This window comes from Momordica charantia, assembly GCF_013281855.1.
Source record: "Momordica charantia cultivar OHB3-1 chromosome 4 unlocalized genomic scaffold, Mcharantia_2.0 BLBB01000004.1, whole genome shotgun sequence".
Taxonomy (NCBI): Eukaryota; Viridiplantae; Streptophyta; class Magnoliopsida; order Cucurbitales; family Cucurbitaceae; genus Momordica; species Momordica charantia.
Window position 1 is genome coordinate 29,219,502 of NW_028275162.1, and position 18,513 is coordinate 29,238,014.

General features: G+C 35.1%; 2 protein-coding genes across 4 annotated transcripts; both read left to right on the forward strand.

Moving 5' to 3' along the window:
- Positions 1 to 1,892: 1,892 nt before the first annotated feature.
- Positions 1,893 to 12,698, forward strand: LOC111006282 (HEAT repeat-containing protein). Of its 2 annotated transcripts, XM_088122315.1 has the most exons (21): positions 1,893 to 2,312; positions 4,555 to 4,707; positions 5,241 to 5,416; positions 6,202 to 6,309; positions 7,367 to 7,537; positions 7,616 to 7,949; positions 8,124 to 8,182; positions 8,334 to 8,408; positions 8,491 to 8,619; positions 8,712 to 8,786; positions 8,885 to 9,094; positions 9,308 to 9,460; positions 9,550 to 9,764; positions 9,905 to 10,022; positions 10,130 to 10,262; positions 10,872 to 11,073; positions 11,149 to 11,254; positions 11,333 to 11,473; positions 11,572 to 11,695; positions 11,799 to 11,915; positions 12,021 to 12,698. In XM_088122315.1, the coding sequence occupies exons 1-21, from the start codon at positions 2,093 to 2,095 to the stop codon at positions 12,410 to 12,412; spliced, it is 3,411 nt and encodes a 1,136-aa protein (XP_087978441.1). In that variant the 5' UTR covers positions 1,893 to 2,092; the 3' UTR covers positions 12,413 to 12,698. The 2 variants fall into 2 exon arrangements, with proteins under 2 accessions (XP_087978441.1, XP_087978440.1); XM_088122314.1 differs by having other exon boundaries at positions 7,616 to 8,182.
- Positions 12,699 to 13,685: 987 nt separating this feature from the next.
- On the forward strand, positions 13,686 to 16,943 carry LOC111006196 (L-Ala-D/L-amino acid epimerase). 2 transcript variants are annotated; one of them, XR_015790076.1, is made up of 7 exons: positions 13,686 to 14,331; positions 14,996 to 15,106; positions 15,197 to 15,413; positions 15,541 to 15,871; positions 15,929 to 16,009; positions 16,104 to 16,175; positions 16,701 to 16,943. XR_015790076.1 is itself a non-coding variant. In XM_022277975.2 (7 exons), the coding sequence occupies exons 1-7, from the start codon at positions 13,849 to 13,851 to the stop codon at positions 16,718 to 16,720; spliced, it is 1,296 nt and encodes a 431-aa protein (XP_022133667.2). In that variant the 5' UTR covers positions 13,688 to 13,848; the 3' UTR covers positions 16,721 to 16,943. The 2 variants fall into 2 exon arrangements, 1 of the variants encoding a protein (XP_022133667.2); XM_022277975.2 differs by having other exon boundaries at positions 13,688 to 14,331; positions 15,948 to 16,009.
- The last annotated feature ends 1,570 nt before the right edge of the window (positions 16,944 to 18,513 follow it).

An 18,513-nucleotide genomic window follows, 5' to 3' on the forward strand; every position in this document is an offset into this window, starting at 1 on the left:
TGGATAAGATTAGATCAATAATCGGACATGATTAGAAGCATTCATGATCGATAAGACATAAATTTAACAGATTATGAATTGGGGTAACGAAAATTTATGATAATTCCTAAAAGTTAATCTCAAAGGAATAGTTTATTTAGCATCATTGTGTTTTTAAGTGATTTGCACAAATGGCAGGAAAAATATGGGAAGGGAAGGGAGAAAAGACAAATGTTATGGCAAAGACATTTTTGTCGTTGAGCATCAGAAGAATATAAATGCAAATTTGTTTGCATTTGATTTTCTGGAGACAAGCGTGCAGTGCATGTGGCACTTGGCAGATGCAGCCTCTCACACGTCACAATAATAATAATAATAATAATTTATTTAGCAAATCCATGACATGAAAAACGCCACGTCCTGCTCCCCAAGTCCACACAGTCCATACCATACTAGATGGCCCCAAGCTAATTTTATTAAAAGATAGCAAGAAAATAGACCAGCCAAAATTCTTTCTTATAGTTTTTTCTATGACCAAATATTCAGTTTGGTTTTCGATTTAGGAAATTTTTTTTATCGACCAAATGCGAATCGAACCAAACCCAATATTGAATTAAAACTATATTAATATGTTGTGGGATCCTTAACATGTTCTCTCAAGATCGTTGCTTTTTTTGACCCATCGATCTTGGTCGGATCCCATTTTTTGACTGGAGGCTCGTTTGAGCTTTTTGATCTCGGATACCATATTAATATTCATGGGATTCTATCTCAAAACCAATTGGCAATGAAAAGAGTAGTCCATGACTATTATGAACCGTCCCTTGGGATCCTTAACAAACTATATATATATATATATATATATATATAGGGTTTTGTTCGACTCATTTTTCTATCTGTTTGTTGTTTGTTCGGCTCTCTTCTCTTTCCTCTTTCGTCTCAATCCGACGATCCAATACGACTTCATTGGAAAATATAAAAGTTGGGTTGAGTTAGATTGATTGTCGTGTTCAGTTCTGACGATTCTCTAATTTGATCAACCCTTCGAGTAGGTTCAAATAACTCTCTTAACCCAGTCCAATCCAATCTATAAACACCCCCAACAATAATAGATATGTTATTCACTTACACTATGATCCAATCATAATTCATTTTATAGGATACTTAGCAATTACAAAAGTTCTAAATATATTTAAAAAATAAAAAGAAGAAGAAACTCATTTCTTAATATTAAATTTTACAAGTTGTATCGATGTTCACTATAAATTTTTAGTTTCGTTAAATTAAATTTCAAACTTGGATAAGTGTTACAATTTTTATATTTAATTTTTCATGAAAAAAAGTTTTACCAAAAAAAAAGTTTGATTAAAGCATAAAATTAACCATTAAATAACCCTGCCAAAATTAGTAAATTTCAATAAAAAAGAATAAAATTCTAACGTTACTTTTTTAGCATCATATTAATTTCATTATAAATATATATTTTATAATTTATTTGATACACAAGAGTATTTTTTGCCAACATTTTAAGGTAAAAATGGTAACAACTTTTAAATTTTAGGATAAAGATTACCATACCTACCAAAGTTTAATATAAATGGATGAAATTAAAAATTTTGTAAATCTATGGTTAAATCTGATCGATTTACAATTAAAGAATTGAGAGATGAGACATTCTCAAAATTAAATTGAAAAACTAATGTCTTTATATCGACGAGGATTCAATTCAAGGACCTTTAAATCGAAAATTGATTGAATTAACTAGTTGAGCTATTTGTATAAATATATTTAAATGTTGTTGTTTTTTACTTGTCCACCTCATCTTTAATAATTCATTTTGATTTAATTGGATTAAATTTTAAATGTGAATAAACTGTACCATTCATGACAAAAAATAAGTAACAGAAAAGAAAGAAAAGATGAATTTCTTGGGAAAGCACGACGATCGAAAAATTACCGATTTACGCATATCAGAGTGGGGAGGTGAGATCTACCAGAGCTCGCTGCTGCTTTTTCCTCTCTCATTCAATTCAATTTCGACGTAATGAAGATGGAGCTGGAGCTGGAGCTTGAGCTGGAACAATGGCTGTCGTTGAGTTGAGGTAGTATGTGAATGATTCTGCGGCTAACTTCGATGGACGTGGAAAGGTCGTCGCTGTGCAATTGCGTCGTCAACTTTTTGCTGGAGGAGAACTATGTGTTAACAGCATTTGAGCTGCTACACGAGCTTCTCGACGATGGCCGGGATGCGCATGCCATTCGCCTCAAGGAGTTCTTCTCCGATCCTGCTCACTTCCCTCCTGATCAAATCACTCGCTTTAATTCTCTTCGAGGTTTCTCTTTCTCCTCCATCTTCTTGTTCTCCTGATTTCCAATTTTTCATTTGTGTATTTACTCTCGTCATCCTTCTACCGGTTAGGTTACAGAAATTATGGGAATGTGGTTGGCAGTTGATTTCTACTGTTTTCAAATATGGTTGAAGTAGGGTGGTTTTATAATTGGCGCTCAATCTTAAGTTTCGAGCTTCAAATCTTTCTGTTATGCTCGTAACAATGGTAATTCGACAGTGTGCATTGACGCAGAACATTAGTTTTATTTGCTGTCTGGAATTTTGATAATTTGTTTAATCGATACAAATTGAGACCGGGATCTTGCAGATTCTCGATTCCAGTTTTTGCCTCCGGCCTCCAGCAACAAGCTGTTACGAGATTCTACATTGATCCTTAGACCTGACATTAGGATTTTCTCTTTTTGTTCAATAAATGGAGGAAATGAATCGTATTGTTATCAGAAAAGATTTGGCTTCATTTAGGAGAGCCTAAAATTTTCTGTCTTTTTAATGGTTCATAGTTTTAGATCGTTTTGCTTAATTTTTCTTGATATGCACAACTCGACTAATCTCGTCTCATAGGCTTGTGTGCACCTCTATCCAGCTTACTGACCACTGGCTAACCATGGTGGTTAATGTTTTTCTTAATTTTGATCGCATGTGTTGCTTATAGCTTATGCGGAAGGTTTATGCAGGATTTCTAACTGTCGTGTTACGTAAGGTAGTGGATAGAGATTACGGCTGAGAAAACTAGTTGAATACTTATGGATCTTCGATAATGTGACAGAAGTTGCCGAAATATAGCTAGACAGAAAGAGGCAGAGAGAATAAGCTTGAACAAGTAATAATTCGATTATAGCCGTAGACAACTCAAAGTTCAACTCGGATACCAATGGAGAAACAGAGGCCATACCTAGTTGTATTTTTTTTTTAATCAGGATCACATTAAAACCAGACCTGTACGGAGAAAGAAATACTTTGCTGGGAAAGAAATCCTGTTCTAGGAAAAAAGAACCACACAAATAAGAGAGAAATAACTTAATTCTTTTCTAAGAGAAAACGATGTGTTATATCCATGTTGCATCCGATCTATCTCTACTTAGACTTTTACCTAACCATCAACTGAGTACAATAGGTCTTTCTTTAGAGTCTGGTAAATTATCCATAATCAATTTATACTAAGGTAATTCAATGAAGTCCTAAAATTAAATGTTAAAGAAATATCTAGCGCTTATCTTTTAGTAAAATAGGAAATGTTAGACTTTCTTTATCTACAGGAGGGTGTAGGAAATGTTGAGTTATTTCCCGAATTTTATTCTTCAACCTATTCAATAGCCTCTCCAATGCATGCTTTAGAACGTTAATAAGTGGTGTGTTAATATTTCAAAGAGCTCATGATATTCTCTTCAGTTTGATCCATACTTGAAGGGTTGTTTGCTTTCTTCCTACTGAATTCGCTGATGCCAAGTTAGAGCTCCGCCCTCCATACACTGCGTCATTCCTTTGAGTTTCTTCTCTTTCACCAAACAATTATGCTCAGCATGATATATCCACCCATTTGAACCGTTCCATGAAAATTGGCATCTCAAGCTTTATTTCTCGATTTTGAGTTGCATTAATCCTGAATCTCATGGCAAGTCAGGCACATCTCTCTCTGATATGCATCCATCACCTTCCCTTTTTCCATCATCCATTCCTCACCCCGTTCAAACATTTGTCCAATCTTATTAATTAGATCCTCCAAGCCCTCCACAGAACTGGAGCTTCTCTGTCACTTATGAAAGTTCTTCTGCCATCACAGATCAATACATTCCAAGTCTGTGAATTTGGGAGGTAAAGTTGGAAATAACCTTGTAATATTTAAGGAGCAAAGGAGAGTTTGAGATTTGAGAAACCATTGAATTTAAGGCTTCTTTTTGGAGTTCACTCAAATTGTCTTTTTAGTAATTTTAAATGCCAACTTAAGGATCTTTTATGTAATCCCTTTGGCTTCTTTTTGGGTTGGTACCTTATCTCGCTTTTTATATTTGTTCTCTTGCTCTCTAATGAATATTTTTAATAAAAATAATTAACATCAATTTATCTTTTATTCGTATGGTTAAGTAGGAATTTGTTAAATAAATTAGAGTTATTCTGCTTTCTTTACAGTCCAAGACTAAATTACCATTGAGTATCACTCATGATATTGTTGTTTAATCTCGTTTCTGGATGCAATGTCTTTTTCTCTCTTTCCTATTGGAGAGCAGTTGCAGACCCTCAAAGTTTGTTGGAGGAGAAAGAAGCAATAGAAGAAAAGTTAGCTATCGGTGAGTATGAGCTGCGCTTAGCTCAAGAAGACATTTCAAAATTGAAGAGTGAATTGCAGAAAAAGACTGAGCCCCATTCAATTGAGTTGAGTGGTAAGTTTGTTCTCATCAATATGACTGAATTTGGTTTTTTTCTACTAAATACTAAGGCAATGCTAAACTGACAACTGAAAAAAGGGCCATTTTTATGAAAACCTGAGCTTTTATTGAAAAGAAAGAAAGAAAGTTCTAGTGCCCCTTAAAAGATTAGCATATTTGAAAATAAGATAGAAAATTCTAGTGCACGCCATTAATGGCCCCACCTTGCTGGCTTGCTACAATATGTAAAAAGAAATTAGGTTTTTAGGGCAATGATAGTAGCCTTTTTATCAACTGGGGTGATGGATGCCCTTGTGGACGCCCGAAATCCTTGCTTTATGATTTCAACAAAGTGAAATAGGCTTTCAGAAACAAGAAAAAAACTCAAACCCAAGCGGGTATAAGTCATATGACAGTAAGACTAGTATTGAATCAATATCCATCTGCAGTATGTGGATAATTATTGTAATATTAATTATTTGATCAGTTAATGCTTATCTGCTATCAACTGTTTCCTGAAGTTATTTATCTGGATCGTTATATAATAGATTCAAAGGCTGATTCTACCTTTAGAGGTCGGCAAGAGATTCATCAAGAAAAGAGAAATCCCTCCTCTGACTTGGGTCCGCTTAAAAGCAATGAACGTCAAGATCTAAATTGTGCTGTGAAGGAATATCTGCTTATAGCAGGGTATCGACTTACAGCAATGACATTTTATGAAGAGGTATGCAAGATTATGGGTTTATTGTTGTTGAGTTGTTCTTCGAGCTTTTTAGTAACTGTTTAATGTCACAGACAACTGGTTTGAGTGTAGAGCAAGGAATGTTTGTGTTCCTGCCAGAATTATAGGAACATTTCTTTGGATGGCTTAATTTGCTAAAATATTCACAAATATATATATTTGTAAAAGTAATTTTTTGTTTTAAACTCACCAATCACCAATTAACTTTATATTAACAATTTGTCTGCTTTTACCTTTTTTATGGTAATTGTTGATTTGATACTCAGGTATTAATTGAGATGATTATCATAATCAATAATTAATTGACAGGTATTATACTTTTTGTCATATTTCCAATTACTACTTTAAGTGGCTATCCACATAATCACATTCAACATTTATTCTGTGACTTATGTCATATTTACAGTCGGCCTGTAATTATTTGTTCCAGGGGAATTGTTTTCTTTCCTTCTATCTTCTTTTGTTCCTTTTTCTTTTTGGTAAAACAAAAAAAAATGTCCTATCTTTTTCTTTTTAGATAAAGAAACTTGTATATTCCAAGAGGAAGACAAAAGGAACCACTTAAGAGCTGGGTAGAGGAAACCCCACCCAAAAGGACTAAACAACCGCTTTTCAATTGTACTAAAATGTCCTATCTTCATTAAAAAAAATAATAATAAAGAAAGAAAAACGAAGAGTCTGTCTTGAGGGGTAGGTTTATGATCGCGTGTCCTGTATTTAGGCATCCATAGGTGTTTGAAATTATATATTAACCCTTTCCCATGCAGGTTACAGACCAAAACCTTGATGTTTGGCCGAACTCACCTGCATGTGTATCAGATGCCCTGCGTCACTACTACTATCAATATCTATCCTCCACCACAGAAGCTGCTGAGGTAATTCCTGGTACAAGTGTGTGCAAGTTGCTTTTATGATAATTTTTCTGATAAATGTTAATATCCCATTGTACCTTTCACGTTGCTCCATCAAAGCAATAGTTAAAGTCAGACACTACTGCTTCATGTTATACAGCTACAGTTCAAGTGAAATGTATTGCGTGACTAGGTTAATAAGGTTTCTCAAATAATCCAAAGTGTTTATCTCAAAGCTTTTTTGTTCCAAATTTAGAAATACTTCTTGTTTACTTTTTGAAGTTTTCATATTAGGAGGCGTGGTTGCAAGCATGCAGTTCAAGTAGGCTGATAACTCAATCCAGCCAGGAAAGAAAGAATTAATAGGGTTCTTAAGATTTTCTATAGTTTTATCTGTTAGAGAGGAATATGCATATTGTCTTAGATTGGTTTATTGATATTAAGGATACTTGGAATATAGTATAATATACGCGCACACATATATATTATTGATAACAACTATGTGTCACTTTAAAGACTTGGGATTGGTAACAAGTGTTTGACAATACACAAGCCAAAGTGTTGAGCTCGTATTTGGTTTATTCAATTAGTGTCTGACGTGTGTCTATTATGCTTAACATGTGTTGGAGTGTCGAAGTGTCCGACAAACGTGTTGTCTAACAAGTATGTGTCACTTTAAATACTTGGGATTGGTAACAAGTGTTTGACAATACACAAGCCAAAGTGTTGAGCTCGTATTTGGTTTATTCAATTAGTGTCTGACGTGTGTCTATTATGCTTAACATGTGTTGGAGTGTCGAAGTGTCCGACAAACGTGTTGTCTAAATTGAAGTGTTTTTGCTTCATTGATTACCAGTGGCTGGGGGGATATACGTGTGTATAGTTTCCTTGTTAGTTGGGCCTTGCCTTTTTACAATCTCTTTTGTACTTTCATTAGTCTTTTTGTTTATTGGAAAAAAAAAAAACAGAAGAATTAACTGTCCTTGGTCAGTTGAGGCTTACATATAGTACTGAAATAACTTTGGATTTTCCTGTTTTCTGAATTTCAGTCTTGTATAACTACTAGGTGTCTTATTTACAGGAAAAAATTGCAATGATCAGACAGAATGAGTCTTTGCTTGAAGCAAACAAGAAATTAAATCATGAAAAGGAATGCTTGCTAAGAAACAAGGATTTGGCAGAGGGTCAGATAGGTGCATTAACAAAGTCTTTAGAGACCATGCAGAAGGAAATTAAGAACAAAGAGAGACTGGTATTTTCCCCTCATTACACTTTGGAGCTGCTGCTTAATTTTTTCCTAATTCATAAAATTACATGCACTTATCTTTAGGTACAAGATTTAAAGAAATCCTGGGAACACCAGAGAAAGGAACTCAATGACTGCAGATCTGAAATCACTGCACTAAAAATGCACAGTTCGGGATCTCATTCTAATTCGTACTCAGTTGTTAATGATGCGGATCCTGGCCAACTACAGTCGTCTGAAACATACAAGGAGGAAATAAAGTTACTGCAAATTGAAATTGAGAATTTAAAAGCAAAAAATATGAATTCTTCGGATCCTGTAGAACAAATAGTTTTGAAGGAAGTGACTGAGAAGCCGGAAGAAAGAGTTGTTGAGATACATGAAGACAAAAACAATTTATCTCATGTGTCAGATGCAGGTAATGTGGTTGTAGATAGTGGGGATACTCTGTCACTGCCCACTCAAATTTCTGGTAACAACCTGAGCAAATCCGAGGAAGTCTTGCATGAACTTTCAATAGTTTCATCAAATAATAATAATTGTATGGAAAATAAAGAAAGCATCTCCAAACTAAATGGTCAGCAACTGACAGGTGACAATGTGCTATCTGTGAAAGCAGACAACCTAGGAGATGAAGCTGTTCTTGAAAAGGTAATCAATCAGTTCCTTAGCCAGTTAACATTTGAATCAGGCTACATATGTTTTCTTCTCCTCGGGTTTGGCTGCAATTCTATTCCCTATCCAAAATCTTTCATGTTCATCTTTTGAACTTAGATGTCTGAACTATGGTTGTTGTTCGCAGGGTTTAGGGACTATTCAGATACTTGCAGATGCCTTACCAAAGATAGTTCCTTATGTTTTGATCAATCATCGTGAGGTTCTTTTCAGTCTCTATGTGATATATTAAAAATCTGTCTCTCAGTTCCATATGCTGATTTGACGTTTGTTCCGGCTTTCAGGAGCTTCTTCCCCTTATAATGTGTGCAATTGAGCGTCATCCAGATAGCAGTACTAGGGATTCCTTGACTCACACGCTGTTTAATTTAATCAAACGTCCAGATGAACAGCAAAGACGTATCATTATGGATGTGGGGTTTTTTTTTTTTATAATATTTTCAACTATTTTATTGGAGGTTGCTTTTTAAATTTATTCAAACTGAAGCTTTTGTCTACTATTTAGGCATGTGTTACCCTTGCTAAGAGTGTTGGAGAGATGAGGACAGAAACAGAGTTGCTCCCACAGTGCTGGGAACAAGTGAGTTTTGCAGTCTACTTTGCAGGAGGAGATATCATTAGTAACTTTTGTGTACTTTTTGAAGGAATGTTTTATTTATCTTTTCAATTTGATATCAGATTAATCACATGTATGAGGAGCGTAGACTACTTGTTGCTCAATCATGTGGAGAGCTAGTAGAATTTGTTCGGCCTGAGATTCGTGATTCTCTTATTCTGTCTATTGTGCAACAACTGATTGAAGATTCTGCAACTGTTGTGCGGGAGGCTGCTGTTCATAATCTTGCTATGCTGCTTCCACTATTTCCAAACATCGACAAATATTACAAGGTCAGCCTCACTAAATATGCTACGAGGCAATCATGGAGAAGAATTCTGACTTGAGAGAATTTGCTACAATGTAAGCTCTAGAACAGGTTGATAAAATGGTTTGGGGAGTGGAGCCGTTTCCCCTTGCCATCCATAGGATGACTCATAAGAGGGAAAAAGAAAGTATTAGGACACTAGTTTCTTTATATAATACTCAATCTTGTTTGTCTACAGGTAGAGGAGATGATGTTCCAGCTAATCTGTGATCCGGCCGGTGTGGTTGTGGAAACTTCATTGAAGGAACTGGTTCCTGCAGTTATAAAGTGGGGAAACAAATTAGACCATATCTTAAGAGTATTGTTGTCTCATATTTTGGGCTCTATTCAGGTGTGTTTTATCTCACCCTCTTCTATCTCCGTCCGTGTTGAGAACTTTCACATTTTTTTTTGTCACTAATTTATCTGTTCAATGTGAAGCGTTGTCCACCTCTTTCGGGTGTTGAAGGATCGGTGGAGTCGCATCTTCGTGCTTTAGGTGAACGAGAACGCTGGAATGTTGATGTTTTACTGAGAATGCTGGCAGAATTGCTTCCTCTTGTGCACCAAAAAGCAATAGAAACTTGTCCATTTTCTTCTGTAACGCAGGCAACCGGAACCGTGATCTCTACTTCCTTGCTTGAATTGTATGCAGGGTAAGTTCTGCTATATTCTCGTGATTGTTTCTTGTTCATTTTCTATACATTTGGAACGTGATCCTTTCTGTAAAATTTCAACTAACATTTTGCAAATGAGGTTCATACCAATTTGAGTCTGTGTGATACTATTGGTCTAGGGGATGCATCGAATGGCCAGCATTTGAATGGATTCATGTAGACTGCTTTCCTGATTTAATACAGCTGGCCTGTTTGTTACCTCAGAAAGAAGACAACTTAAGAAATCGAATTACCAGGGTACCTCATCATTCTCTATGCCATTCTTCAACTTTTGTGCGTTACCCTCTTTCTCTAATCTTCTTCTTTCTTTCTTTTTTTTTTTTTTTTTTTTTTTGATTATGCAGTTTCTATTGGCCGTATCTGAACGTTTTGGTGATCCTTATTTGACACATATAATGCTGCCTGTATTCTTGGTAGCAGTTGGAGAAAGTGCAGACTTGGCATTTTTCCCTTCAACTATCCATTCAAGAATCAAAGGTAAATTGTCATCAAATACATTATGTAATTATTAGGGAAACTAATTTTACCTGTGTACTTTGTTGAGTCATCAAATTTAACCTTAAATTTCTAATTTTATCAAATTGAGCCAGAACTTAAATAAGTGGTGAAATTAATATTTCCCATTTATTGAGTTTCCAGTTTTTCTGGGTGTTCACTGTTCTTGGTGATGGATGGGGCTATCTTTTGTGGTTACATTGAGATGCTTTTTAGCTCAGGTTTGGTGTTCTAGTATCGGGTTTGATTGTTTTTTTTAGTGGCTTAATTTTTGTGGCTATATTTGGTTACATTTATAGTTGGGTTCAGATATTTTTATGACTTGATTTGGGTGTTCTGTTAGTTGGATCTTGTGTCTATTGGCTGGTTCATGGGCAATATTTTGATTTCATTTTAAAGTTTTATTAATTTTACCTTTTGAAGTTTAGGATTCAATTGGATGAAATGAAAAGTTTAAGGTCAAAATTGACTTTATTGAGTTAAGTACATGTAAAGAATGAAACTCTTCCCTAAATATTATTGAATACTTAGTATGATTTAAGTGTTATTTCTTCATACCGTCTTACTGTAGTGATGGTTTATTTATTGAAGGTCTTAAACCAAAAACCATTTTGGGTGAGAGACTTGCAACAATTTGTGTTATACCAGTTCTTCTAGCTGGTGTGTTGGGTGCTCCTAGTAAACACGAAGAGTTGGTGCAGTTTTTGAGGAAACTATTAGTTGAAGGTACTAAGGAGGAGAATCAGCCAGCAAATCAATATACTGAGATTGTGGATGCAGTCCGCTTCTTTTGGTCTGTATCTAAATAAATACCTATATATAGTTAATGTAAGTAGTTTTCTTTCTGAGGTTTCTTTCCATTGTGCAGCACATTTGAACAGCACCACGGTATGATTTTTAATATTCTGTGGGAGATGGTTGTTAGCTCTCACATAAGTATGAAGATCAGTGCTGCCCGTCTGCTGAAAGTTATTGTAAGCTTAACTGTTCTTCTGGAAAACTATTAATTCCATATCGTATTGAAAGCTAAATCAACTATAATTTATTGCCAGGTACCTTACACTGATTCAAAAGTTGCGTCTACTCACATTTTGCCTGCTCTCGTTACTTTGGGATCGGACCCAAACTTGAATGTGAAGTATGCAAGCATAGAAGCATTTGGAGCTGTTGCACAACATTTTAAGAGTGATATTGTATGTATCTTTTTCTTTGCTAAAATTGACCTTATTGTTATACTTCTTGAACACTCTCAGAGGCTAAGCTGGTTTTTTTTTTTTTTTTGACCTTTTAGATAGTGGATAAGATAAGGGTTCAAATGGATGCCTTCCTTGAAGATGGATCCCACGAGGCTACAATAGCTGTGATCCGTGCATTGGTGGTTGCTGTACCTCACACAACAGAAAGACTTCGAGATTATATCCTTGACCATCTTTCTGAATATCGTTCTATCCAGGACTGTTTGATACTTTCTGAATATTTTATATATCCATTCTTTTGTTTGTTTCTTTAACATGCTACATCTTTTATCCAAGATCTTCCAACTCTCAGCCACACCACCAACTTCAAGTGCATTGATGCGTCGCCGTGAGCGAGCTGATGCATTTTGTGAGGCAATTCGCGCTCTGGATGCTACAGGTTCGTTTCATTTTGCGAGCCTTGTAAATTGGATGCTCAAATCACATGCACTCTTTTGCTGATGTCAAGAAACTTTCTTATATACAATTTATATGGTTGTGTTAGAGCTATCGCCAACGAGCATACGAGAATTGTTCCTACCCACGATGCAAAACCTTTTGAGAGATTTAGATGCTCTGGATCCAGCACACAAGGAAGCTCTTGAAATCATAATGAAGGAGAGATCAGGAGGAACTTTTGAAACCATCAGCAAGGTTATGGGCGCACATCTGGGAATTGCTTCATCAGTCAGCAGTTTCTTTGGCGACGGTGGGCTGTTGGGAAAGAAAGAAACATTGGAGCCATCTCAAACGGAACCAGTTGAGGCGCCAAATCCTGCCCCGGCAGGCCCGCCGCCAGCGGCTGAGGACACAAGATTCCGGCGGATCATGCGAGGAAGTTTCACCGACATGCTCCGAGGCAAAGTAAAAAACCAGGAGGATTCTCAGAGCCTTTGATATAGGACACTTCTCGCCGGCGCCACCCATTGAGGCATGCCGTACTCAGTATAGTCTATAGTGAAGAACCTGTTTTCTTTTTTTGTCTCTTACATGAAATGAGGTTACCATTTCTAATAAGCTTACATTCTTTCATTGAATTATTATTATTATTGTTATTTGACCTTTTCTCTTTTTTGTATCTTATTTTTTGCAATAGTGATAGGAAAGGGGGACTACACAATTATGAGAAGTAATGTTCCTTTACTTACATGTAAAATGAAAATAATTAGTGTATTTTTAAGGATCTCTTTATTGCTTTATAAGGTTTAAGTATCGATGTGGTTGGAAATGTAGGTCTCAATTTGATGAAAACGTTGATGTTGATGGATATTAATAAAAAAAATTATATATAAAAGAAAACTTCTAACAAATATTTAAATTAATAAATATTTTACATTTTTTAAATAAGTTAAAAATATTATGTTGATATTTTTTTATATTTTATCTGTTTTATAATTCTACATTTCAAAGTTTTAAATTCTAAATATAAAAGTTTTTTTTTTCTCAAAATTTTGTCACATAATCCAAAAATTATTCAATGAATCATTTTAATTAAATAAATATGAAAACAATAAACATAATACCTACTTTTTATTAAATAAGGCCTAAACTCTTTTTTTCTTCTAGAAGGAAAACATGTCATAGTAAGTGTAAGACTGCTAATTCCTACCAACATCTGAAATTCTTATCCATTAAATTTATGTTGACAAATCGACATTTTTATGTACACGTAGGTTCAACATCAATATGATAAATAAATTAATATTTTTATGATATTGCAAAAAATTTGACAAAATATAAATGATATTAATAAAATATCAACATAATATTAATTAATCATTTAAAACTTATTTAGAAATTGTGAAAAGTTTATCGACTAATTTAAATATTTGTTACCAAATTTTTATTTTTATAAAATTTTTAAAAATATTCTAAAATACATTTTCATGTAATTGAGATCTCGACGTTTTTATCGATATTAACATTTAAAATATTGTCCACAATGTTTGTTGAAAAAGAAAGATAAATAACAATAATTAAAAGACAATTTCGTCTTTTCTTTTCGAATAATGAGACAAAAAGTGAAACTTTCATATTTTTCCTTGTTGTAGTTCAGGTCATCTTTGAATTTATTCACATGTTTGTGTTATGGTTTGGTGAATGGCGACTCTGGCCCTCACACGCCACCAAAGGACATTTTCCCAAGCAAATCAAAATGTATGAAGTCTCATTCGTTTTTCACATTCATTTTCATTTGGGTCCACAAGATCTCACTATCACACCATTTCTTTAATCATCTGCTCCAATTTTCCACACCACAAAGCTCCGCCTGTAAAAATGACAAGAAAAAGAACCCACTATTGCAACTCCAATTAGAGAGTGTAGCGAACTCAATGGCTTTGTTTCTGTCTGCTGCTCTTCTCCCCTCTTCTTCCGCGCTTCTTCCACGCCTTCCCAGAAGCACTTCCAGGCTCTGCATCGCTTCTAGCCATGGCGGCGGCGTTGAGCTAGTTGCAGATTCTGCTGCCCCTGCCCAAAGGGTAAGTTTCGGGTTCAAAAATTTGGCGGATACTTTTTGGGTGGATGTGCAGAGGGCTGAAGGGAGGCCGTTGAGTGTTGGGCTTAATTCGCCATTGCATATTGGGGAAACGAAGCTTGAAATGGTGGACAATGTTGCAATCAGAGTGGAACTGAGTAATGGGTGTGTGGGTTGGGGGGAAGTTCAAGTGCTACCTCTTGTTACTGATGTCAATCTGGAAACAGCTCTTGGGAAGGCTGAGGATATCTGCAGCTACCTCCGGCGGACCCCGCCGACGACTCTGAATTCGGTGTTTGATGATATTGCCGGACTTCTATCCCCCCGGGAGTTTGCTCCGGTGAGTGAAGTGTTGCTAATTTAGAGCGATTTCATGGAAAGGAATGGAGTAGATGTGTTTATTTAGTAAGTTTGATGGGAATATAATTCACTTGGATCGCATCATTATTCCACAACAGTAGCCTTCTTTTATTTATGAGTTTCAACTGATCCTATAACTTGTTGAGCTAACTCCTTTCACTTACAGCTAACCTGTTGGTCCTACCATATTTGGTTGCTAGATAAAATTCATAGGATTTTAAACCTTAGGTAGGTGACTATCATAGTTTAAATAGTTTAAATGCATTTCCTCGATGCTCTTTTACTTTTTCACTGGTCCCAATACCACTAAGCCAACCAATGGAAGTTCATGTTTCCCCTTTTGATGAAGCAAATCGAGGTGAGGGATTCGAATTTTGACGAGTTCTTTATACCAATGAGTCTTTTGTTATGGGGACAATGACATAGCCCCATATCGTAAGATAAGACAAAGCACATCTCTATTAAAATGAGGTATTTTAGTTCTAAGAAGAAAAACTATACTTGACTTAAATTTAAAGTAGATCATATTATACCATTGCAAGGATATAGAGATAATTTATATTGATGAAATGATTTCAGTTTTGAATATCGGCTCTGGTTACTGTATTAAAAGCAACTCTTTAAGCGGTTTCTGTGTTCTAAAGATCAGGGCTGGGGTGGAGATGGCATTGATTGATGCAGTTGCAAATAGCATCGATGTTCCACTCTGGAGATTATTCGGTGGTGTCACAAGTACCTTAACCACTGCAATTACAGTTGAGCTCAATAAGTTTTTATGCTATAACAGTGTCTTTGCTTGATTCTTGAAGAAGATTTTTCATTATTTGTGATATATGATTCTGCAGGTCCCAATTATTTCCCCAGCAGAGGCGTCACTATTGGCTTCAAAGTATTGCAATCAAGGATTTGAGACTCTTAAGCTTGTTGTTGGGAAAAACTTTGCTGCAGAAATTGCAGCTATTGAAGCCATAAAGGAAGCTCAACCCTGCTGCTCATTCATGTTCGATGCAAACGAAGGATACACGCCCGACGAAGCAATAAAATTTCTCAAGAGATTGAAGGGTAATATTTATTTTTCAAGATTTGAAAATGAGCTAAAACTCTCTGTTATGTAGTATATTTTCAATGATTATGCTCTCTATTCCTTCCCGTCATTGATAAAATGTCTTAAATGATTATTCCATGGCAGATATGGGGATAGTTCCTCTTGTTTTTGAGCAACCTGTAGCCCGAGATGACTGGAAAGGCCTTCGCGAAGTCAGTAACTTAGCTAGAGAGTATGGAGTACCCGTTGCAGCCGATGAAAGCTGTCGGAATTCGACCGATGTTCGAAAGATTATCGACGAAAACCTCGTGGATGCCATAAACATCAAGTTACCCAAGTTTGGAGTCCTTGGAGTTCTAGAAATAATAGAGCTGGAAAGAAAATCAGGCTTGATTCTTATGATTGACAGCATGGCAGAGACGAGACTCGGGACCGGGTTTGCAGGCCATTTGGCTGCTGGCTCTGGCTGCTTCAAGTAACCTTTCACGTCTTTTTTACCACTTTAGGATTCATTCCTGGATTTTCAATGAAGTTTCTTATACAAATTGCAGGTACATTGTTCTTGATGCACCATTTTTATTAGCAGAAGATCCTGTTGTTGGAGGTTATGAAGGTAATCGTTTTTAAATCGCAATAACCGACGTGAACATTCGTGTTTACACACAATAAGCTCAATTTGGTGATGTTGTTGTTATGTTCTCAACCAGCTTCTGGTGCTGTTTACAAGTTCAATAATGCTAGAGGCCAAGGAGGCTTCCTGAATTGGGATCTTCTTCCCGGTGAGATATGTTGCCATGTTTTCATTTCATATCATCTATTTCAGTCTTATTTGCTGCCACTGCATTGTTTGAAGCCATTTTAACAGTGTAGTTGCTACAATCTCCTTCCAAATTAGCCATTCCAAGAGATTAATGTTCTCTCTGATTTTGACCAGGACAAATAATTTGAAAATTTTCTTGAATTCCAATTCAATTTAAGCTTCATTTTCATGTTTCAAACCTGTTCAAGATAAACAACTCTTTCTTGTCCCCAAGGTAAAAAGCAACATCTCATGACGTTTAGGAAATAGTTTTGAAAAGTCATACGTGGCATGTGTTAGGACAACAAATCTCTCTATATTCCACAATAGTATGATATTGTTCATCTTGACCGGAATCTCCCTTGCATGGAGAAGATTGCTTTGCTTGGTCTTAAATTCATGAATTCAGTTGAAAGCTTCCTTTTTCATGTTTTAAATTCTATGATTGAATTCAAAGTCAAAACTTGGATTGGAACCTACTGATTCTGTGGCCTAATTTCTGCAGATGCTGGTGGGTCACCTTAAAATCCTGCAACTTGGCAGGCAGCTTTAATTGTTACTCTGTAGAAAATAAATACTTGCAGTTGGATGCATGGCTCTCTGCAAATTGCTAAATCTATAAATTCCAAAGCCATGAAAATCAGAGGAAATTAATACTAGTATTTTATAGTGTATATTAAATAAACTTGGGGTTTCCAACTCTTAAAATTGTTAGATATGAATCAGCATCTTCCTCTATAGTTTTTCATATTTACTTGTAAATTTAAATCTCCACCTTTTTATGCAGAAACTCGAGTATATATGTTTGGTTAAGTTAGAAAAAAGGACAATTTTACTTTGAACTTCTTCCTGTTATCCCTCAAATTTTCAGCTCTCTATCAAAAGTTGCACCAAACATCTTATTGTTACCGTTACACCCATAAACTTTCAATTGTTACAACTAACAGTGAAAATTAAACTTGTTAAACTTTCCCAAGTGATAAAATTGCACCTTTTAAATTTCCAATTTAAAAAATTAAACCTTAAAATTTTTAGAAAGGTGCGTCTCATTTGACAGAAGAAACTCGCATGTCTAGTTTCGTATCCTAAAAGTACCTTTTTGAAATCTTGGAGAGGAAGATGCATCGTTCGAAATGTGAATCGTAGTATTCATTCTTATATAAATTGGAATGGTAAACAAACCAAATAGAATAATGCCCTTTGTTGCACAGAGTCTAAAACAATTGTGACGATTGTCTCAAATTTTGTAAAACTTTAGGGTTTAATTTTTACAATTAAAAATTTAGAGGGTGCAATTTTATCAGGAAGTTTGAGGGTTTAATTTTTATAGTTGAGAGTTTAGGAGTGTAATTATAACCAAGGTAGATTGTGCAATTTGTCCAATAATATTGAATCATGGGAAGGATTGTATAAAATAATCATCTTTAATAGATAGTTTGGCGAAGTTCAACGATATTACATCCATCTCCGACGAAGAAGTGGTGAAACAAAAGAAGAAGAAAAAATAGATTTAGTTTGACTAAATTTGTCACAACATGTCGCATATGGTTACATTGACCCGACATTTGATTTTTGTTTTTTTTTTTTTCTGGTAGGAATAAGATGCATGTATAGGATAACGAACACATTTCGCTTATGGGATTAGACGCCTGACAAATTCCACGTAATCAGTGAAGTCATATATATATTTATTTTTTTATTTTTTGAGTTTATTGAAGTCAAATATTTTATGTAACGTTTTTACAAGTGGGCGTGCGTTTCATAGTTTTTGACTTCTTTTTTTCTCTTCTCTCCCATAATATAATAATAATAATAATAATAATAATAATAATAATAATAATAATATCTTTGATATATCTTACATGTGGTCCTACTATGATTGCATGTGTATTGCTATTTGCTAAACCTTTAGATTTGGTTGTTATATTTTTAATCCTGAGGCTCTATCAAAATTGAAGGCTGACAAAATGAACTAAACAATTTTGAACGAACCATAGTTTAGATTTTACTTATATAACTTTTTTTTTTTTTAATTTAGAGACTAGACAGATACATTGTTTAGAAGAATAGACTAAATTATGATTTAACTAATTTTTCTAATGAACAACATCCGGCGTGTAGATTCTAACCTCCAATCTTTTTTCTCAAAAAGATTTGATTTAAATATGACAAAAGTGATTTTGAAGCGGTAATTACCTTTAAATATATTTAAATATTTTTGATGCATGGCGTCTCGGTTGATGAATGATTAAGAAATGAAGATTCGTTATTAATCATATGGAATGCCCCACCGTCGACCCCAATCCTTCATTATTGGT

What these genes read in the sequence shown, in the direction of transcription:
- LOC111006282 (XM_088122314.1), top strand. Translation starts at nt 2,093, where the DNA reads ATGATTCTGCGGCTAACTTCGATGGACGTGGAAAGGTCGTCGCTGTGC. An exon ending in ATGAAGCTGTTCTTGAAAAG is followed by an intron (nt 8,183 to 8,333) that starts GTAATCAATCAG and finishes TGTTGTTCGCAG; the next exon opens with GGTTTAGGGACTATTCAGAT. An exon ending in AACAGAAAGACTTCGAGATT is followed by an intron (nt 11,696 to 11,798) that starts ATATCCTTGACC and finishes TTAACATGCTAC; the next exon opens with ATCTTTTATCCAAGATCTTC.
- LOC111006196 (XM_022277975.2), top strand. Translation starts at nt 13,849, where the DNA reads ATGGCTTTGTTTCTGTCTGCTGCTCTTCTCCCCTCTTCTTCCGCGCTT. An exon ending in ATTTCTCAAGAGATTGAAGG is followed by an intron (nt 15,414 to 15,540) that starts GTAATATTTATT and finishes ATTCCATGGCAG; the next exon opens with ATATGGGGATAGTTCCTCTT. An exon ending in TGTTGTTGGAGGTTATGAAG is followed by an intron (nt 16,010 to 16,103) that starts GTAATCGTTTTT and finishes GTTCTCAACCAG; the next exon opens with CTTCTGGTGCTGTTTACAAG.